Below are 23,637 nucleotides of genomic sequence, written 5' to 3'. Positions count from 1 at the left end.
CATTGACAGTGAATATCTATTGATGTTTTAGTAGTAGGTTTGAACTTTATTGCTTGAAAACTCTAACTACTTCCTTTTTCCACAATCAAGGGAGACTCGGGCCTTCCAGGACTGATGGGAAGAGATGGCTTACCTGGAACTAGGGTATGTGCATTAGATGAAACATTGAAATTTTCTGAAAATTATCTGTTCTTTTATATTTTCAAGCAATTAACCTTGTAAGTGCATCGTGTTGCCATTTGGCAATAAACCAAATTTATTCCTCCAAAATACTATAAGAAAAAATTAAAACTAGTTGCCAATGGCCAAGAAAATACATACTCACCGAAGGTGCTATTGAATCAATTTCCAACTTGTAAATGCACAAATTTGATGGAAAACAAAAAATAGATTGATTTTTTTCAGCATTCTTAAATGTAGGACTTTTTTTCCTTAGTTTAGTGCGTTTGAAAATGCCTACTTCTTTCAGTTCAATGATAAATCAAGTTTTACTACTACTTAAATAGTCGGACATTTTAAAACTTTTATCAATGTTTTGGGACATTTGATGGGAAATTACTTGTTTTTTCAGTTAAAGTCCGGTGTTGCCAAGTGGCTGTTTAACCGTAAACCATAACTACATAAAGCTATGATTTTTTAAAGTATTTTTCTCGCAATTTAAACAGAAGTTTTCGCTAAAGAACATATTTTAAAGTTTTAAAAAACTCACGCACTTAAGGGTTAAACTTTAAGAGTTATATAAAAAGTATAAGTTCATTATTTATGTGCAGTGTTGTTTGCATGTTTCAAAATATTAAATAAAGTATCGTAAAAGTTATTTTAAAGCCTCATTATTCAGCCTTTTCCAGTTTGTTAACCCGCTTAGAATACAAGAAAAAAAAGTACGTCAACAGCTTTGTTTCTAACCTTGTATGCCTGCTCGCATAGAAAAACTTTACAGTGAAAAACAAGGCGATCGCTGCGTTAAAATTTCTCATTAATTATTTTAAGCAATTAGTAATTAATAAATTATGAGGAACCACCCCGTAACCGAAGCTTTAACAGAACTATGAACATATATTAAACAGTTTATTACAACTTCCAAAGAATGTGGTTTTATCCTTGTTAAGAACTATTAGTCTGGATTAGCTAGGTGTGCTTTCATTAAACTTACTTTTTATTGCTCATTCGTACTTTATATTATTGCTTAGTATGCAGTTATTAATTTAGTCTCTTAGTCCTAGTTATACTTCTCTTTGCATCAAATTGAAAGTGTTTGAAACTAAATCATGTACCAATCATTTAATAATTTTTTCATTCTCATTTTTTCAGGGTCTTCCAGGACCTCCTGGACCAGCAGGTGCTTCTGGGGAAGACGGCGATAAGGTGAATGAATTTTGATATTCCGTGTTTCGGGAGATTAAAATATCAAACAGGTGAAGAATTTCTGAAACAAAAGATACTCCAGGAATATAAAAGCAAGCAAGTCAAGTGACGAGAAAAACGGTTAGGGTAGGACGAACAGAAAATAAACGCAACCTGGTGAATGAAAATTTCGTATGCATTTTGTTTTTTTTAACAGGATGTCGACTGATACCAGAGATCCTTGAAATAATGGAAATATATTGATTTTTTATGAGCTGGATATTGTGGAATTAACCCTAAATTTGCAGTTTTTTCCCTTCCAATGTTTAGAGTTAATTTTTAAATAACGCTATTTCCATAAAATCTTCGATTCGCTTTTTTTGTTTTACTATTTTAAAGAAGAACTATGTACTAGAGTAAACACATTAACTGTACATATATTAATTTTAAAGTTCGTAAGAGACTATTAGATCTGTTTTAAAACAACGCCTCAGCTGGGTTTGTGAAATATATTCCGGAATTTATTCTAGCAAATCAACATCATTTGCAATTTGGTTTCGTAACTTTTTCGTATTTTCTCTCTCTCAGTGTTTGATTTTTTTTTCAATAGCTATACAAAGTTAAACCTAATTAACTGTTGAAAGAGCTTGTTTTTTAAATCGTCAATTTTCTTTCTAGGGTGACATTGGACCACCAGGACAGAAAGGACTCAAAGGCACAAAAGGCAACATAGTAAGACATTTTTGTTTTTGCTAGAGCAAATAGGTATTCCCTTGTACAGTAATTTGAAACTATTATAAAAAATAAATTGTAAAAACGTGTGTTTTATAGAATATTAATTTTTGTTTTTGATTTTTGCATAACTAAAAAACAAGAAAGTTTGTATTCTGAGGTTTATAATTGTGTACACTGCTATATTATAATCTAAAATGCAATTTCGCAACCTTTTCCAAAATGAACTTTTCTTAAATTAGTATTTGTAATTTCAAATATAATTTCCAAAATAAGGGATGGATTTTATAAAAAATATAATAAGTTTTGTTTAATAGTGTTATTCTTACTACTTATTTATGCTTAAAATGAAGCAACAAAACATGAAGTAAACTAACTTTTATAACACAACTAGCAGTGACCGCAGGGCAATGACTGTGCTAAAAATTTAAAAGATTTCAGTTAAATAAAGTGGAATCACACCCCCTCTCGGTCACACTATTTAAAAAACAGCATAAGTTATTTTGCAATTTTAGATATTTCTCCAAAGAAATAAAAAGCATTAAATTACATTAACAGTTGCTTTAAAATGTCAAATAATCCCCCAACGCCATTGTTTATTGCATATCTCGCCAAGCGACCAAGCTGCCGAAACCCAGTCAATTAGGGAGAGAAGCGAACTCCAACCAATTAACAATCCGATCTTTGAACGAAAAAGTTTAAACCAAAATTCAGCTATTGCCCCATTAATTTGAGAAAAAAGATCTTTATTTAAAAGCAAATTATATCTTAAACAAAAGGAAAATCTCGTTTCCAATAGAAAAAAGAATATAACTCAAGTACGAAACGTAATTCAAATAAAATGATCATCCCACTCGACCTAGGCAAAACAGTTTTAAATTAAAATCCCCATTTCAAATACAAAAGGAAAAACCTGCTCCCCCGTAGAAAAAAGGAATTTAACTCAAATAAGCAGCACAATTTATATAAAAGTACCACTCTTTATACATACATATATAATGTATATATAAAGATAAATAAGCAAAAGAATACTTAATCCAACCCTGCCTTCCGTTTACTAATCTTTGTACACAACTAAAGCCACGAGAGGCCTCCTAACAGTTATTTTTAGATATACTATTGTAAGGAATTTTCGAATTATCGAAGGTGGTTCGGTCACGATTTCTTTTAAAAATTGCGGCTCTACCATAGAAGTTACAGGTTGGAAACAGGAATTCAAGTAGTTCAAATGCTACAACTATCTTTGATACAAAAAAAAAAAAAAAACCTTACTTTTTTTCTTCTTCGTTTCAGGGACCTATAGGTTCTGCAGGTCCGCAAGGCTTGCGCGGAGAACCTGGACCTCAGGTAAGAACAAAAAATACAACAAAATCTTAAAAATTAATTGTTAATTTATTTTTATTATTTAGGCAATGTGTTTTGCTGGTATATTGTAATTAAGTACCTACAATAACGAGATTACCATTGGGTTTTTATAGCGAACTAAGTTCTGTTTTATTGATATTTAAGTATATAATTTCTTTTTGTAAATTTAAGACACTATTTTTTGCAGGAACGTTGGAATCAAATATTAAAAACAACAAGTTCGCCATTTGGTTTCATAGCGAACCAAGCTGTATTATATTGATGTTTAGGTGTATGAAATCTTGACTATTTTCGAAGATTTCCTTAGTTTGGGGCGTTCTTTGTTTTAGACGGACTGTTTGCTTAAAAACTGTCTAATATGCATAAAATGTGGTTCATCTTTTTTTGTTCTTGTTAAAAGTGCTTTCTGCTTTCAAAATTAGTAAACAATAATCGATTAAACTCATAAAGTTGAAATATTATAAACGAATAACTTGTTCAATGAACTATTGTTTACTAATATTCAAAGGCGACTACTGTTTTGGCAGTCTTCTTGTTTCTTTCATTCCACTGTGCACTTGCAAATGATTATTTTTCACCTTTTTAGGGTCCTGATGGTGAACGTGGAATGCCTGGTCCCCAAGGCTCTCGTGGCCCTAAAGTAAGGATTTGATTAATTTTTGTCTTCTGTGGAGATTTCTTGTTTCAGGTCTAACTTCAACAAGCTGCGCTTGAAATGAGTGCTCCGTTGCTGATGTCAAACATGTGGTTAAGAAATAAGATTGCTTGAAGTTGAAGAGAATGTTAAAAATATCAAAAAAAAAGTGAAAGCAAAAAAACTAAGAAATAGTCTTCTAGTACTTCTAGATCAAAGTAAAAGGAAATTAAGAGATTTTCATTTCACAATTAATTTATTAGCCAAAATGGAAAAATCAGCTATTTTGATCGTGAAAAACCGAAATTTCAGGAGGAACAAGAGGAAGAAGAAAAAAGGATTATGTGAACCATTTATTTTCTGTTTTCACAGGAAAAGTCAAAATTGGATTTGTGTTTACATATTTTCATTCTGTTACGCATCTCCTAATATTAAAAACATGTTGCCACGAATTACACGAGCAAAATACTAAAAACTAGGGATGCACCGAGTAATCGGCAGTACCGATTAATCGACCACTTTGCCGATTATTTATTATCGGCTAAATTTTACCGATTAATTCGCAGAAAAAAAAATAGTTTTCAAAATAAATTTTTTAAGCATGCCTCCAACAAGAGACAATGATGAATACCTTTTTGAACAATAAATGAATGAAATTTGTTGCAAACATTACAATGGAACTGCAGTATGAAAGTGTACAGAGCAAGAACAAATAGTTTAGAAAGTCCTTAAAACTGAATAAAATATTAATGAATAATTCAAACATCTTGAATTCACATGACGCTCCTAAGAATAAGTAAATTCCAGGACCTTTAAATTGGAATGGGAAAAATATTTATCTCTTCTAGCTCCCCCCTCCCCTACATTTTTTATATCACCTGCCTTGCAGCTACTTTTCATATTTATGTTATTTCTATTTATCTTTTGAAGGACAGAAATGTATCAGAAATAAACAAATGTGTGTATGATTCCACTGGAACCTCTCTTAACTTTCTCCAACGAAAAAGAAAAAGCTTCCACATGCTTTTGTTAATTTTTTAAAAGAAAACCAGGATCATTTCTTAAAATGTACGATGATACCCTCACTCCAGCTTATGGTGACATAACTGGATTTTTTTCTGTTATTTTGTTTCTCGCAATACATTTGATTACATCATACATTTTACAACTTACTATTTAATTTATCAATTTGAGATTCAACAAAAATAATTTTTTTAGATATCATTTGATGTTAATATATATATATATGTGTGTGTGTGTGTGTGTGTGTGTGTGTGTGTGTGTGTACATATATATCTATTTTTTTACAAACTGATGGTTGAATTAATATTATTTTTTAATTAATTTTTTGTTATTTTGAATAAATAGGCACATATATACAATGTTGCATAATGCTTCATAAGTCGATACTTTTCCCCTTTAAAATTGTGCTTTCCGATAACCATATATATTTTATAATGAATAAAAAACTGGAATACTAAAAATTTAAAAATAAATTTAAATTATAAAAAATACTTCTAAATGTGCCTGCTGTTAAATATCAGCCGATTATCAACGACCGATTAATCGGTAATCTGTCATCAGCCAATTTGCTTATCGGTGCATCTCTACTAAGAACTATTAGAGACATTATGAAATCAGAAAAATAATGCTCTCCAAATCTGATTTGTTTGTAACAAAAGGGAATTGCCATTTTATTCGTACTTTTTCGAGTTCAACCAAACTTTACATCTGGTAAAATACGGATTGGGTGCAGAAAGATTCAAGTGCGTATCGGGCAAACGTAAGCTAGGAAGACTGCTGTCTATATAAGGCTTATAAAAATACATTTAATCTGTAGAAACCCAGTAGTTGTTAAATAAAACCAAGAATCGAAAACTTTAGAAGCTATGTAATATTTAACGAGGAGTGCAGAAAAAATCTAATTAAAGGAACTACCTGGAATATATTTATGTAGTCTTCATAAAGTTCAGTACTACATGTGTTAAATATCTAAAAATTCTACCTGGACTGAAGGTAGTTTATATTACTATAATTAAACTCACAAAAGCCGAAATGAAATTTGGCTATTCTCTGACACTTAAAACAAGGCTAAATTTCCATGCCTATAGCATTCGTCAACGCAAAACTTCACATATCTGACTGGTTGCCAGCTAAAAACTATTTGCCAACTCTTAAGGAAAATAAAAATAATTTAAATTTGCTCTTATTGAAAAAGAAAAAATATGTTTTACACAGGAAAAGAATACTAAATAAAGGGTATGAGGTTTATTAGAACTTCAATGAGGAAACGTTTTTATCTAATCAAATTCGTAAATTTACCATTTAAACATCTTATTGACATAATACTTACCTACTTATTAGCAGATTTTTCATAGCAGGTAAAACATTTTGTTGACATTAACGCTATTAGAATAATCTCCATTATTACTTTGAAACTAGACTTTATATAAAAACTTTAACATACTTATTGCTTTGTGCTTGTAACATTATTATATTTTTCATCTTTAAACTGCTATACGTTGTACATCCTTTTGTTTTAATTATGTTTGATTGAACGAAAAAATGTCAGCTACTTTTGCCAAATAATAATGCCAAAACTGCAGCTACCGTATCATGTTAGGTAACAATATTAACGCTTCATGGTAAACCAGAATGTTGATTGTATCATTCAGATTTATTGAAACAGACATGATGAATAAGAAAAGACACACTTTTATTTGTTTTATAAGAAAATAATGAGTGCTAAGAAGAAGCTAATGAGTGCGAAATTAAATATTAGTAATTGATTTTATTCCTTTTAGGGAGAAGATGGACCAGTCGGACCACCTGGACCGTCCGGACCACCAGGCTCTCAGGTACTCGAACAATCATTATTACTTTCTCTCTACAATATTTTTATTTGTGTGCTAGGAAGCTCCGCTCCATGCTTGCCAATACCCGTTAACCACCTGCTGTCGTTCAATGTCGCCTGCGGTGGGTGACAATTGATGACTTTAAGGGTGTCAGGACATCCCTGGATATCCTTGAGACTGGATGTTCTGCTCTTTATCTCCGGCTTCTTAAGACTTAGAGGGATGAGACAGGCGAAATGGCTTCCTCTGGACGTCCCGTATCCAACAGTAACAGTAATGACCTGGTCGACATTGCCATTTCGGAGGAGATGGGGTTACAGTTCTGATGTTGGATTTCCTGGAACTTAATTGTTTACCTCTTATAAATTAAAATTCTGAATTACTTTCCTTTTATTAAATACATATTGCTCACACACAAACACACGTGCGTGCGTAAATTAATATACATCAGGTGATAGTACGATCTACATTAGTACTTGAGATTTTAAATGTAAAAAAATCAAAATGTGTTTTTTTTTTCGGAATCTTAAAATTGATTAATTTGTTTGATTGAATATGATACGGCTGAATATAATACGTCTGAGGCCGCAACTAGAGCATTTATTGTTTTTAATTACCCCAGGGTCTTCCGGGACCTAGAGGACCAAAAGGAGATCGAGGAGACCATGGGAAAGTGGGGCCACCGGGACCTGCAGGTCAGCCAGGAGAACCAGGACCTACAGGATCAAAGGTGGGTATTTCCATGAATGAGGTGTTGCAAGATGAATGAAATAGGTTATCATTTTCAACCTCCTTGTTGGGAAAAGTTTTATGTTTCTATTTTCAATTTAATCTTCCCTTTTATGCACATTCTTCTATTATGGACGCGGTTTGTTTTTACTTAAAAATCTTCAGTTTTCAGGACAGTTTGCTGCAGTAATATATCATATTTAGTTTTCAGTGGTTCTCGTTTTTTTCTTACTTCATTATTGACAAAAGTTTTAGTAAGGTTCGTAAATTTTCTATTTTTTGGATTTTGTTTCCTAAAGATGTTTATTGTATATGTGTCCCTACTTTTCCCTCTTAATTCGAAAAATGCTTCGTTTAGATGTATTCATCTTCCATTCTAAAGGTTTTGTGCCTTAGAATCAATTCTACACGTGTTCTTATTTTTTGCATGTTTTCCATTTAATATTACTCAAAGTTACACCCATTTTTTCTTTGTCTTGTACTTAGTTTAGTCCTTAAAAAGTGATAAATTTCTTAAATTTTAAATGAGTTATCTTTTGTTTTTAAATTTTGGTTTTTTGATATCCTAAAATTTTTAAAATTATCTCTTTAGCTGTTGGTTCCAAAAGGTCCTCCAATAAAGTCTTATTTCAATTGCATTATAGAGTTGGAGGACTATTACTTATTACTAAGAAGTGTTTTATTTTCTCTTTAAATCATTAAGTCTTATAAATATTCAGGTTTTTTAGAAAAGTCAGTAAGTTTTATGCTTGTGAATAACTACACCCGTATTGAGTCAAAATATTTCAATTTCTTCAACTTATTTCTAGGGAGGAGAAGGCATAGCTGGTCCTCCGGGGCCAGAAGGGAAGCAAGGTCCTAAAGGTGAAGATGGAATGCCCGGACCTCCAGGACCACCAGGAAAAGATGGAGAACACGTGAGAAGAAAATTTGAATTCATATAACGCACTGTACAAATAATCTTAAACGTCAATAATTGCTGTCGGGTAACGTTCTATGATTTCAAGGGTTTACATCAGTTTCCTGCGAAAAACAATTTTTTCCCGAAAACATTTTCTGAATCGCAAATGCCGATGGACGCAAAATAAATGAATGCCAATTTAAACTGTGGTGAAAAACATGTTTAGTTGCCAGTGTAAAAATATAATAGTTTTTTTTTGCTCTTTCTCCTTCAGCTTAGTTACAGCTCCTCTGAATTGACTGAGCCCCAATCAAGGACTAAATGCAGTCTTCGGATAGTGTGTCTTTGAAGGATTTGCTTGCTTAACTTTGGCCTTATTTGCTTTAGGAGCTTTCCTGGTAAATGAGGAAGGTGCCAGGCTATTAATGTATTGTTTTGTAACATATATTAATTTTCGTCCAAGGCTCCTGAGTTATTCCAGAAACATGACTGTCTATGATTCAGAAGGTTTCTGAATGTTTCAGAAAGATTCCCGGTTAATTCAGGATGGTACTTTTAGAAGGGAATTTTTCTTCCTTTTTTGCCATACAAGTTATTGGCAGAAATTAGGCACATTGGCTGTGTCTTATTTTCCAGGCACGTTTTGATTTTTATTAATTTTTACGAGATTCTACACTTTGAAGTTTAACTTTAAAAGATCCTTTTTGGAGATTTTGTTGTTGTTTGTAATTTTTAACTAGAAAAATCCTTGAATGTACTGTGTATCAAATAATACAATTTATGATTGATTTAGAAAAAGGCTGATTTGAGTTAAGGATTTATTCTAACAAAAGAGGGGAAAAAGAGGAAAAACACTCATGGAATAAATCTGTAAATTAAAAACAAAATAGAAGCAAGTTTATCAAAACAAATTAAGACCAATATTAATGAAACAGATTATTATAAGCTGAGCTGTTTCATTTTCTCCTGCTTTATGAAACTGTAGTTAGGCAAACCTACTGGCAGCACCGTAATGCTATAATTAGCAATGCTGGCAGATTAGGTTTGCCCCAACTGTTTTAATTTTTTCAATTTAAAAATCAAAGAGTGGTATTTTTGAATTTTACGAAAAGAAAACATTGACTTTGGGATTGATTTTGAAATGATTCTGTAGGGTCCCCGCGGACCTCCAGGGCCTAAAGGAGAAGACGGTAAAATGGGACTTCAAGGACCACCAGGACCTAGAGGACTTCCTGGGCCGGTTGGCCCTAAAGGACTAACTGTAAGTAAAACATCTATTACTTTTGCAAAAATGTTCGAAAATATAAACCTGAAAATAACCCAACATAATTAAAAGTACAAGCAAAAATGCGGTGAGAGGCATAAAATTCGCAAACACCCGTTTCGTGGCTAACAAAACGCGTATCTTCAGTGTAAAACAAAGAAGTTCAAGTCAGCCACGAAACCGGGTATCATTTGTTCTCTTTATTTGTGCTGTTTTGCTTCTCATCCACTATTAGTACTGTGTTAGGTGAGGGTTGGAATTTAGGGATACATTGGCACCTGGCGACTTTTTTACTTTCTATCTTGGTGAAACCAGAAAAATATCTACTTCACCGCCATGTTTGCTCCTCATTTTACATTTTAAGGAAATTTTATTGTATATTTACTAAATGATGTATTTATTTGGCGGACTATCTTGTATTAAATGGGACTTTTAATGCTTACATTCTATGCAAAGTTTAATTTATTTGACCGATTACTAAACATTTTAACGGAACTGTTAATGCTGCTTTAATTCCTTTGGTGGATTTTGTTGTGTTTGAATGGAGCTCTTTTTAGTAATTTACCGGACTATTTTACAGTAAGTACAGCTTTCAATCTTGTTTAAAGGCACTTTTTTAAACTTAAAAGTAACTTGGAAGGACTAATGTGGAATATCAAAAAAAAAAAAAAAATCCATGTAACTTTAACATCTTGACTCACTTTATTATCGTTGCCTTGATTTCAGATACCTTCATTTTGCGATTGGTAGAAGTGACATGATTCTTTGCTGCATAATCAATTATTTTTGTTCCTACTCTCTCTCTCTCTCTCTGGAGCTTTTTTTTTTCGCACATAAAAAATTATTTTTTTTTTTAATATCTTTTATTTTATTTAGTTTTATTTGTTAACTTTTCTTCAGACTATAAATATAAACTTATGGGGGCGAAGGAATTTTTTCGGAAATTTCTTTCAGACTGGATTTTGTACGCTTTAACCTTACTATTGTTTTTTTAACGCTTGGATGAAAATAATGAACGATTATTCATTTTATCATATTTATCTTAAAAATATCGATAGTTTCTTTCAGATTAGATAATATTTGAACGCTGCTACGTAAGTGTTTAACTTTAAACGCTTAGATACCGCAATTACGAGTGATTGATATTTAAATAATGTCAAACCTAATGATTCTTGTATAAATTATTTTTAAATGAATTCCTTTAAATATGTTACTCTTTTGTATAAATAGGTGTTTTGAAACTTCTTTTTAACTTAATTAATTTTTTAAAGTATATTTTATTCAGTTCAACTGTATACATTTTTTACAGCACAGATACTTAAGATAACTTTTAAAATCTATTTTTTGTTAGTTTTAATTTTGTACGGTAATTATTAGTATTAATAAAAAATCTTAGAAGGTGGAATAAAATTTATAAAATATTATATTGTTTTGAAATCTATAGTAATTATCTAGTGCAATTCCTGGTGATGGCAAACACTTTGTTTTTTCAGAAAGAAATTAACTTCTATTTTATTTTTAGGGAAATCCTGGTTTCCCTGGACCAGCAGGAGAACCCGGCGTTCCTGGACCGAAGGTAAGCTTTGTTCTTTGACTTTAAAGTCAACCAATTAGTATCATCATCAACTAACTTGAAGATCAGTGGTTGAGTGGTAGTACTTAGTGCTTTCACGCCGCGGACCTGAGTTTCGGTCACAAACACTAAGATTGACACAGTAGACCTTGGCCTTAATTTTGATTTTTGTTCACTTAAAAAATGTTTCAGTCGATTCTTCAAAATCGCAAGTTTTGATGATCTTTGCTGGAATAACAGAATTTTTAATAGCAATTTGAATTTGAGAGCGCTACTACTAAATGTGTCCAACGACTTTTCAATTTAAATTCTGGTTCTACGAATAATATTCAGGTTTCATATAATATTTTGAAGTTATTTATGACCTTGGGCTTCCTTTATTTACTAAAATCTGTATGGTGCACAAGGTTTAAAAAAAAAATGTTTCAAGTCTTTATCAGCATTTTTTGTGATGTTTTCGTAAAGGCTTCAAAATAACAAAATTTTCATTTTTAGTAAAGGTTAAAAACCTTTGTTTATCTTTAGGTAAAATGAATGTCTGATTCTGAAAAATAATTTAGTAGCTTCAGTAAAGTATAGAAACCAAACCAGGCCACAAAAAGCTATAAACATCAATTTTTGTGTTATCTTTTTTGGGTTCCCCCTGTGAATTATTCCGTAATGACACAACTATGGTGTATTTTGTTATGATAGTATTTGTTGTGATACTAGAATGCTTTATTTATTCTTACACGTAAATAGAAATAAATCATTGCAGAATAAATGAATAACTGTTTTTGTTTAAAAAAACATTGCTTGTAAAGTTGATTTTTTATTTTAAGATGTTCCTTCTTTGACTAATACACATTTTTTAAACTTATTTTTATTAAACTTATGAATGATATTCAGATCTTGATTGTGTTCTTTAAGTTGTAGCTGATGTTTATTGATTTTTTAGGGTTCTACCGGCAAAGATGGCAGTGATGGCAACCCAGGTTTACCTGGGCCAATCGTAAGTTGAATCTTAAAATTCGGCTAGTAAAATTGTATGTGTGTGTGTGTGTGTAGTTGTGTATGTATGCGCTCCTGTTGTGTAGGATATGGATGCAACCTGGAGACTCTTTTCGCTAAAGGAGCAGCATCGTGAGGCCGGTCGACGGTGGTGCTGTAGAGTTAGGCGGGGGGAAAATAAAATCATAGGACATCAAAACAGTCAAATAAGAACAATAAGCAATCGTGATTGCTCAAAAAGCCAGTCGTAATACAATATTGCTTAACTAAGTGAAAACGGGTTATCAGTTCCACCCACAAACCAATGATGTTGTTAACGGTACGCAAGGTACCTTGACTGCTAAGATGAAAGAGCAAATTGTGGTCAGTAAATGAGCAATTGTGCACTTGGTGAAGTAAAGTTATCTTAAAAAAAAGATAAACCTCTAGATACACAAGAAAGTCGTGGGTTCATCTTAAGAGTTTCCTTTGATGCAGGGGTTTCGCTGTAGCCGAAAAATAACTATTTGCTATAAACTGTAAGTTGTCGCCTGAAACCTTAGCTAACTCAGTACTATAAACGTATATCAATGGCTCTTGAGTTGACAAAAACGAGCTATAGGTGGATATTGTAATTACTTGCAATATTTTTTTCTGGACAATTTGTACTTTACTTATTATATATATATATATATATATATATATATATATATATATATATATATATATACGGTAAAATAGCAAAAATAAACTAAAATAGGATAAATTCATAAAAATATTTTAAAGTATAACTGTATAATAAATAAAAGATTCATAATATAAAGAATGTAAATATGAATATAATCTAAAGAGGTAAACTAATTTCAGCATTATTCGTTCTTTATCTTAGAATATTTATTTACATGATTGTTGTGGTATATATAAAAATAAAATATAGAGTAATATTAAAAGCATATAACGAAAACGTGAGTACTCATATTCAAATGTATAGCACTAAGGGAACTAGTTTATAAATAATGACTTTTCTTCAGTAAAGCATATCGACATATATAAAACTACAGATGCGTATATAAATGCAAGTCATTCATGCAAAAAAAAAAAACAGCAGTGTAAATAAGAGTGGATTAAGAGCACAATACAGCAAGCATGTGATACAAAAAGTACCATACTTCCAAAGCATTTAAACTTGATCATAAACATTATTAATTTGAATTTAACATACAATTTTTAGTTTAAAATTGTTTCGATAACTGAATTCAAAAGAAAAAAAGCTGTTATTTGCTGATATAGTTATTAAATAATGATCTTTTTTTTTCTTTTTTTGAAGGGGCCACCGGGAGAACCAGGAAAAATGGGAGTGGCAGGAGCGCCCGGAAAGCCAGTAAGTATGCAAAAGAGGTAACAGGTGGGATAATCTGGAAAACTGTGCTCTAACAAAAGTTTTCTTATACTTATCATTTTATTCAAGAATAATGAAGAGTGATTTGTTCTATTATAAACACAATTTTTTTTTGTTGAAATTTTACTTAATTTGAGTAAATCCGTTAACGTAACAGGGCTTTAAAGTTTGCGAAGTACATCTCTGACACGTTCATTGTACTTTTGAGAAATGTTAAGAGGTAAAGAAAAAATAACTGAAAATAGAAAGTGGTAAATTTCTGGTTCATGTCTTCTAATAAGACATAAACATTTTGGATTGATGCGTGCAATTGATGCATTCGTTCAGCTACTTTTAGTTAATAGGATCACTCATATTTTTATATTTTAAATTTGCTTTTTTTTTAAGTTTGTTTTTTATTTTAAAGAGAAGATGCAAGTTATTATTATAAAATTTAACTTTTGTCATTTGGAAACTACTATATTTTTAATTCTGAATTAATTAAGAAATAAAAACGTAGTAGGGACATTATGCATTTTAATGCTACGAAATGCTATAATAACGGATTTTAACTTTAAAGTATGTAAATTATAATGAAAGCAGATAGTGATGCAAAAATGAGCGCAGGTTTTAATCCAATATTTTCGCGAAGTACAAACTTTTTGGAGTACCGAAATCTGTTGAAGATTTCAGTTTTTAGATTGAAATATTAGTTTATTTTAGTGGTTGCATTATTTCTGAGGATGCGCTCTTGAGCCCAAAGCAAAGCACGTACTGTTTTATTGTTATCTTTAAATCGGAAGCTGAAATCCTTTTAATTTTGGGATTTATGCAATTTGCTAAATAATTTGTCGTTCAACCATTTGTAGTGTAAGATCAAAAGTATATTGTGTTTATTCTATCCTAAAGCTTCAGTCTGTTACTCAATCTGTTTGATGTAGGGGCCTATAGGACCCGCTGGAAAGCAAGGTGATATCGGTCAGCCAGGTGAGAAGGGGGATAGGGGACCTCTAGGACCTCCAGGAGATCAAGGACCAGTTGGAGCATCGGTGAGTTTTATGTCCTCGTGATATCAATTTTTCTGTTTTTAAGTAATAAGTTTATAAGGTGCCATTGAAGAGGAAAAGTTCTTCATTTAGTCTGCTGAGAGATTTCGTTTTTGATTGAGAATGAACTTTAAATCAGGCAAACAATTTATGAGCTGCAATGGCATTTCATCTAAAGCCTGCACGTTGGTGAAGTTGGTGTCGCTATTTAGCCAAATTTTCAGCATTGTCAATATTAAAATCATCCTTAGGCTCCAAACATGAGAAAAATAAGTCCTACTTCGAAATCATAAGATGGTTTAATATTGAAAAAAAAAAAAAAAATCTAAATAAATAGCAATCTAAAGAGTATAGTAAAACATGGATTGGGACGCATAATTTATTTTCCTGTTCGCTCCGTTATCGAAACAAACCGTACTAACGTATGCCGAAATGTTAGGAAAATTCGCTGAATTTAGCGAGTTTCCCTGAGAAACGGAAAGACACTTTACACACACTTTGCAAATAGATGTTCTAATGAAGAGGATAGTCCCCATTTCTTCTTAATCACACCTTCCATAAATCTATTTTTGGAGAGAATTGAAGTGACCATATTCACAACACACACAAACTAATTTATTTTCAACACACTGAAACAGTTTACATAATGGGCAGACAATTTGCCCTTTCTCCCCAGTAGCGGTCAGAAATATGCCGTAAATGCTATCCCGCTATTCGGTCAGGAGTTTTTCCAGTCATGCCTTCACGACTGTCTATAGCCATATCAACTCAGGCGTTTCATGCATTCTGCGCAGTAGGCAATCTCAGAAAGCCCTATTACGCAATTATGGAGATCCCAGTTATTAATCATGGAATCCCTGTCAAGCGTTGCGCAATGTAACCACGAGGAGCATATAATTTCTTACAGAAGGTGAAATCGGTGGCATCTTCCATTTTCCCCCCTAGTCTTTAAACTTGGCGCTTTTCTTAACTTTTATGACGACTTTAAGACCTTTCTCTCCATTACGGAGGCACGAGGGCAAATAATTTCTGTGTCGAAAATTGTCTTTTTACCTACCTATGAAATTTTTTTCATTAGTACATTATTCGTGCGACTTCTTCGTTTAGTGGCATTTTAAGAGCATGGAGAATCGAGTGAATTTCTATAAAAAGATTTTTTTTGCGGAAGCCGTATTGCGAAAAAGAGAACAAGAAGAAAGTGAAACTATGCAAGCGCGGTATTATTCCTTCATGAAAAGAATCTTGAACCAATTTCGCAGTCAGGTTTAAACACAAAAATTTGGCTCGGAACCTATGTCACTTGTATATGAAGCAATTTTTGCTAGATTCTATTTAGAGCTAATTTTCACTTCAGTGCTAAGAACTGTGAAACAAAGCTCTCAATGATGAAACTTTCGTTTCAGGGGTGTTTATGAAAAGCTTCAAAACGTCAGTAATCACCAGAAAATAACATGTGAAACGAATTATTCAACAATTTTTAGTTAAGATTTTAAAGAACTTTTCTTCTTTTTCAAATTTTGCTCATTTTATGCTTTTTGCTCTGACTTTTATCTTAATTACACTGAGAAAGATACGATTTTGGCACAACGGAGAGAGTTATAATTTTTTTGATAAATCAAAAGTGCTGGATCCTCGAAACAACTTGACTAGCGCGATTAAATATGATTGAAAATTGTTTTGTGTTTTTGAGAGCTAACATTTAATGCTACTTTTACTGTAGGGAAATCCAGGATTACCAGGGCCACCAGGTTTGAGAGGATCACCAGGACCAGCTGTAAGTGTTATATTTTATATTGTACGTCAGGGTCCGTATCTTTCACTTCATGTGATTGGTATGGGGATCCTGGAGTATAACGTATCTCGCGTGTCTTAATACTTACTCTAGCAAAGTAACATTTTTATTTTTACTCGTTTATTGTGATTTTATTTCATAGGGTGATGTCGGACCACCAGGTGCTACAGGACCTCCAGGGCAGCCGGGAACTGTAGTAAGTTTTTATTTTTCAATGCACTACTTAATTTATCCTTTATTTACTTCTCCAAAACAAATCTCCGACTTGATCAAAGTTCAGTTAAAGTCAGTGCTAAAAAGCCCGTCATTTCGAGTTTTTCCAGGAGATTGCTCAAAGGGTATATACACTCAATGCAAGTTTCCCCAAAAAACAACAAAAATTACACCCTCTCATATGTAAAACCATTAGTTTTTCAAAACCGGAGCTGGGGGGGGGGGGAGTTGAACCCTTGATCCCCTCTAAGTGACAGTTCTGATTGTTAGGGGGGGGGGGGGGTATTCTCCCCATTTAGTAACTATTGAATGGATCGAAACCACAAATCAATTTTCTGTTATTTGGGCATGAGTTCTGTACCACAAAGCCAGACTAACATAAGTCTCATTATTACTACTTCGTAGGAGAGTGTAAAAACATTTGCTTGCAGCATGCAAGGGTTAGGACTCGTACTGTTTTAACACTGGTAAATATTTAGGAAGCATTTTGTTTTGTAGAATTACGTTCGTATGGCTTAATGAATAATAGGACAGCATTTGTATACAATGCAATTATAGCATGAAAATCACTGTTTTTGAACTTACGTTAGTTTGTTTCTGAGATATAGAATTAGTAGTCTATGTTATTTTTGTTTCACCAATAAGCATATCATAAAAGAATAAGTCTATTATCTGTTCTTTTGTTGTAATTTATGCATATTAGACTTTTTGTTCATTGTCATTTTAGAAACAGTGTCATCATTCTACGGCAAGAGGCTTAAAGAAATTAATCTTATTTGATTTCATTTATAGGAAATGAATAAATAGCAGAAACATATGAGTCAATGGCTACGGAATTAGCATTAGTTTACAGAAGTTTAGAAACTTAAGAATCTTTTATTGTGTGTTTTCATCAGTTTCCGCTGCATTTTAGGTCATTAGTAATTGAGAAACTCAAATGAGCAAGTAATCCTTTTTTCCCTGTTAATAACGCACAACCCGAGAAACTGTGTTGTAGTTAGGTGGTAACAGGGGAACACCATTCCATTAACTTTTGTTTAATGCCGTTAAAATTATGCAAATTTTATGCAAACTGGTTTAAAAGAATTTTTTTAATGTATTCTTTTTAAATTAAGACTGGCATAAGTAATATAGATTTAACTTTTTTGGTTCCAAAAAAAATCTGTCAACCATGATATCTATCCTGTAAAATGATGCGTTCATCCAAATGTTTATTATTTTTTTTCAAATTAATAAAGCCTAGAAGTAAGATATAATATACAAATTACAGCTGACTGAATCCCCTTAAACTGCGTAGTGCGCATTGAGAGTGCAATTTAGCGAAGAAAGCTTGGTTTCCTTCCATTGACACTGTGTTGGCAGAGAAAAGAGTTTTACAGAGCTCAGTCAGTTCTATTGAGAATTCACCTAAGATTAAATACTGCCTGCTTGAAGCCCTTTAATATGTGCAGAACATCTTCCTGAGCGTATTTCAAATGCAATTTATCGAGAAAAGCCCGGTTTCCTTGCATTTACACTGTATGAACAGAGAAAAGAGTTTTACACAGTTCAGTCATTCCTACTAAGAATTAACCTTAGATTAACATGCGAAATTTGGCGTAGAAATTGATCGCTTTGGCGATCTTGGTGAAGCTTGATGATGATTGTTGCTGGCAAAATCAAGAACAATTAATAATAATAGTTGATCGTGCACTGCGCACAAATGCTGTCATATAGTAGGTGAAAAAAGTAATATTTAGCTAACAATGGCTGTACTCATTTGCACACACACACACACACACACACACACACGAACACTAATGTTTGTTTCTTCATTCTGACGATCAATAAAAATATTGAATGTAAATTATGAAACAGCTCCTCGTTGTCCGGAACCAACGATAAACCGTATATGTAACCTGTGAAATATGCTCTTATGTCATTATTTCCAGAAATTTGTTTTCTTTACAGTGACACAGCTCTAGCAGAGAAACACGGTTTACAGAGCTCACTTCTAATTGAGAAGTACAGTCGAACTCGCTTAAACGAGCCCTGGTTTAACGAGAACCCGGATTTAGCGAGGAAATCAGAAATACTTGGCTGGTGCAATGCTAAGTCTGTTTGAGCATAACTCGCTTTTGACGAGCAAACCCCACTTAAAGCGAGCGACTCGTAAAATTTCTATTGACTTCCAGCCAGTTTATAATTTTTTGGTAAATTTTGTTTAGCATTCCAAAGTCAAACAAAGTTCCTGATGAACCATTAATCCTCAGAACAAGCGATGACAGCACTTTTTTCAATTTTCGGAATAAAGAAACAGTTAAAAATTATATATGTATGCATATCTGCATTAGTACTGGTAAACAATGACATAAGAAAGAGACATTCTGATAGTTCAAAGCAAAGTAACCAACTTATTTGATTGTACAGTGATTAAAAAGAAGAAAAATTGCAACTGGGATGAGTTTTTATAATCTTTTTCACGTACTCGCTTATTATGAGCATTCTGTGAAAACGAGTAAATTTCGCGGTCCTTTTTCGATAGTTATAAGCGAGTTCGACTGTAATTTCAAATTAACGTACATAAGCTTGACAACGAAACCGATCGCCAAGCTAGTGACTTGGTGACTGTTGACTTAACATAATTACAGTTATGTATTAGGTAAAGTTAGTTAATTTTAACGAGTAAATTTCGCTGTCCTAGTTATAAGCGAGTTTGAATGTAACTTCAAATTAACGTAAGCTTGACAACGATACCGATCGCCAAGCTAGTGACTTGATGAATGTTGACTTAACATAATTGCAGTTTGCAGTTATGTATTAAGTAAAGTTAGTTAACTTTGCATATAACTGCTGATAATTATGCTCATTTACACACAAACGCGTGCCCGTGCATAACAATTAATGCTGGCTTTTTCACTGATGATCAGTAGGAAAAAGTTTGTTTAAAGTTATAGTTCAGTAACCTTGTCGCCTTAAAGGGGGAGGAGGGGAGGTGAACCTTACGTTAGATCCGGTGGCTCTGATTTTTCGCTGAGTTTTTTGTGACATTGATCCAATAAATAGGTTTTTTATTTTTGTGCGCCGAACGCAACTGAATCAAAAATTGAAAATTCCGTGAACTTTTAGACTTAATTATAAGTTTATCTGTCTTACCCTTAAACGAATAATTTTTGCATAGTTCCTGTTGTGAATGTTTCTAAAACATATGAATCTACAACTGTCTTTTTACACCCATTAGCTTTCGAGATGAATCCATTCACAAGAACAAAATATTGCTAAAATATTCAAGGTTTGAAAGAAAGAAAAAAATAAATTTTTAAAGGCTTTATCTCTGAAACTATTCGGTCCAAAGATACAGTTCTAGATTCATATTGTAGAATATTTAGTGAACTTTCAGATCGTTCAAAGCAGGGTTTTTTTTTTTTTTATAAAGTCGAAAATTTACGGTTTTTTTAATGTTATGAAAAGGTTGCGATCTGCGCGGAGATCAAAAACTTTGATTATTTATTGGACCATTATCGTAAACAACTCAGCAAAAAGTCAGAGCTACAGGATCTGACGCAGCAAGGTCTCAGTTATATGGTTACTAGATTATTAGTATTCAATAAACACCTGAAGATTGATTCCCAAAACCAAAGGTGAATCAATTTTTAGCACTACAAACTTTCTTCGGCCATTCACAAATGATGAGAGATATAATGGATATTAAGTATCTGTAATAATGGGGTCGTTTCCAATATTTAAAAAATATTTTTTTTTCTAAAAGAACATGCTTGAAAACATAGGATCTAACCATTTTTAAATAATTTGTTTAAGTTTAATATTTTTGAAAAATTACTTAAATTGGGGATCTTTTTTTGTTTTCATTTCTTGCCGATGACATCACAAATGATGAAATGCCATTCTGTGTTGCCATTCACAAAGCAAAATATTTAATTCGCATCTTTACTCACGTGTATTGGCAACGATATGTTTGATAGCAAGTGTAGAGCGCAATTTTAATTCGCTTCTTGATTATAATAACGTGGAAACGCGGTACAAAGATGCGCCAAAGAGCATCATTTGTGACGTCATCTAGACCACGCCTTGTTCGAAAAATTGGACATTTAAAAAAAATAATTAAAAAATAACTGTTGGGAAAATGAAAAAAAAATTCTGGGTCCATGGTTTTTTTTTTTTTTTTGCTTATTCTACCAATTTCTGTGACTAAAAGTACTACTTTTAACTGAAGGAAACAACCCCATTCTGGATATTATTAATACAAAATATCTTTTGGGCCCAATACATGAGTCGCGCATTTGCTTTACCGTGCTAATAATTTACCGTTATCATACACTAAACTTTGAACTCTTAATATTAGTTGTGGAGGGTGAAGACAAATTGATCAAACTTGTGCAGTTGATCTGTGTTGATCCGCCAATTTGGAATCCACTATGTCTCCCATAACAGCTCGTAGAAACAAAATGCAGTACTCCGTGTGAAATTAACGTTAAGGTCCGTGCCTAGTTAGTAAAAGGAGTATAGAAAATGCGTAATATTTTTCATTAAATTTTCTTTTTATATTTTAGGGTGCAGAAGGTGAAAAAGGTCCTAAAGGTGAGAGAGGAAAACGAGGCTTAAAGGTAAGTTTCCACGTTTGCATTTCTTTAACTAACCAAATTGAATGAAGCAGCACAAATCCTTTATTATTGACCACGAAAACAAAACAACTTAATATTTTGATTGTTGATTTGAACCAAATCACATCTTTTCAAATCGTCTGAGTTACATATGTTTACATTTTTGGAACTTTTTCCTATACTTTTGGAACTGTGCAGATTTTTGTATTTTAGATAAAGCCATAAAATTAGGAGGTATTTATTGTTATCTATGATGATTTCTTCTCCTAGTGATTTTTGGTTAGGTATTAAGCACTGCTCTATCTTTAGGGCTTGGTTCTTAAATTAGAACGGCCTTAACTATTTTCTTAGCGTAAATTATTATCTTAAAACAAACATTTTAAATAGGAAAACATAGAAAATATATATATTTATTTTTTAGAATTTGTGTTTTGTGAGTAATATTTATGAAATACTAAATAGAATGCATATTTTTTCTACTCGCAGCTCTTTTCGTAATATACTACGGAGAAACCGTTTAAGAAAGGGCAAATAGATGGCAGCACTATTTTTTACATTGGACTGGGCAAAACATTTTCATATTTTATCGCCAGACTTTCAGTGATTCAATTTATCATCTTTGTAGTTTTTCAATCGCCTCTTTTTTCTAATGCAATGCCAATAACATATGTATGTACGTGTATGTGTATGCATGTATTCAAATTTTCCACGCAAATGACACATCTGTACAGGGGCGAGCTGGGTCCCACCAAGAGGGCGCCAACCTATACTCCCAAAGCGCGCATCGTCGGATACAAAGTACAAAGTACAAAAAAAAAAAAAAAAAAAAAAAAAACCTTCGACGAGGGAGCAAAATAATAATAATAAAAAAACGAGCTGATGTGTGCACCACATGACTTCCTTTTACACCAATTTAAAGTTATTTCCCCAATATTGGCAATTTTAATGTGATTCAATAGTTAACTCTCTAAATATCATCAACAGTGGCCAAATTGAAACCAGATTAAAAATAATAATAAAAAAAATCGCCGAACTTTTCGTCAAGTTGGCGACAAAACTTGGCGACCAAAAGCTTGGCGATATATTGCCAAGTGTTTGCATAAATTATAATACCACTTGAGTTTGCATTGAAATTAACATTGATTTTCCCCCAAAATAACCTTTTTGGAACATCCGAATGCAACCGAAAAGGGAGCACAACTAGACCCCACTAGGAGTCTACGTACCAAATTTCAACTTTCTAGGACATACCGTTCTTGAGTTATGCGACGCACATACGTACATACGGACGTCACGTGAAAAGTCGTTGTAATTGACTCGGGGGAATGTCAAAATGGATATTTCGGGTGTCTATACGTTCTTAGGTACTTATCCGCGTGTGGTCGGGTTGAAAAAAAAAAAAAAAAACTCAACGTTAATTCGAGGCTGAGCAAAATGCAAATTAAGGCCGAATTTTGAGTGAAAATTTTTTCGTGAATACAATACTTTCTTATTGTAAAAGAAAGTAAAAAACTAAGGCACACAGGTTCGAAGGCACGCAGGCGGAACGGTGAATCGACCTACGTGTCAGCGAGCTAGTCCGCCCCTGTCTGTAATAACGTAAAACATTATACGCATTTTATTTGTTTTGGTCGCCGATTGTAAAGCATTTATCAGCATTGAGAAAATTTTTAAAAAATAAATTTACTGTTTTTCGGTTGATATTTTGCAAATTTCTTAAATTTAGCCTTGTCGCAAATATGTTATTTTCTCTGACTTTCCTCCTTCTAGGGTCATCGAGGTCAAATTGGAAGAGCTGGAATGAAAGGCAATCAAGGTGAAAAGGGAGAAAAGGGAGATCGAGGCATTCAGGGACCTCCTGGAATGAAAGGAGACACGGTAAGCTCGTTTACAACAAATATAAATTTGTTGCAACGAATATATTCACCTTGTTTTAAGCAGTCTTCATCTTTCCCTTCCTCGATCAAAGAACTGCTATCGTTATCTGTTTTTAGAGAGAGAGAGAGGAAAAAAAAAGGAAGGTAATCATATTTCAAGAATCAAAGAAATTTGCTGCGGCTTGTTTAATCTTGCCGATCGGTACTAATTAGTCATAGGAAAAGCCCTTCGTTTTAATTATCCGTTTATCAGAAGTTAGTTTTTATCTTGTTCAATGTGCTTTGTTTGTGTACGCTTCGTTCAATGTACGGACTTCGTTCATTTAAAAAAGTTATTTAAATTCTTAAAGTTCGTTTAAAAATT

The 23,637-nt window shown here is 32.7% G+C and overlaps 1 protein-coding gene across 1 annotated transcript in view; it reads left to right on the top strand.

Moving 5' to 3' along the window:
* LOC129230586 (collagen alpha-1(V) chain-like) overlaps window positions 1-23,637 on the top strand; it is a 161,085-nt gene that overhangs the window by 107,135 nt on the left and 30,313 nt on the right. Inside the window, exons 40-56 of the mRNA XM_054864990.1 lie at window positions 91-144; window positions 1,312-1,365; window positions 2,023-2,076; window positions 3,370-3,423; window positions 4,028-4,081; window positions 6,880-6,933; window positions 7,553-7,660; window positions 8,469-8,576; window positions 9,714-9,821; window positions 11,347-11,400; window positions 12,335-12,388; window positions 13,694-13,747; window positions 14,686-14,793; window positions 16,511-16,564; window positions 16,725-16,778; window positions 21,346-21,399; window positions 23,167-23,274. Coding sequence (XP_054720965.1) covers window positions 91-144; window positions 1,312-1,365; window positions 2,023-2,076; window positions 3,370-3,423; window positions 4,028-4,081; window positions 6,880-6,933; window positions 7,553-7,660; window positions 8,469-8,576; window positions 9,714-9,821; window positions 11,347-11,400; window positions 12,335-12,388; window positions 13,694-13,747; window positions 14,686-14,793; window positions 16,511-16,564; window positions 16,725-16,778; window positions 21,346-21,399; window positions 23,167-23,274 — 1,188 coding nt within the window. The remainder of the gene's footprint in view (window positions 1-90; window positions 145-1,311; window positions 1,366-2,022; window positions 2,077-3,369; window positions 3,424-4,027; window positions 4,082-6,879; window positions 6,934-7,552; window positions 7,661-8,468; window positions 8,577-9,713; window positions 9,822-11,346; window positions 11,401-12,334; window positions 12,389-13,693; window positions 13,748-14,685; window positions 14,794-16,510; window positions 16,565-16,724; window positions 16,779-21,345; window positions 21,400-23,166; window positions 23,275-23,637) is intronic.

Source organism: Uloborus diversus, chromosome 9, assembly GCF_026930045.1.
Source record: "Uloborus diversus isolate 005 chromosome 9, Udiv.v.3.1, whole genome shotgun sequence".
In the NCBI taxonomy this organism is placed as follows: domain Eukaryota; kingdom Metazoa; phylum Arthropoda; class Arachnida; order Araneae; family Uloboridae; genus Uloborus; species Uloborus diversus.
Note: the sequence above shows the minus strand (reverse complement) of the source record. Positions and strands in the feature narration are given on the sequence as shown.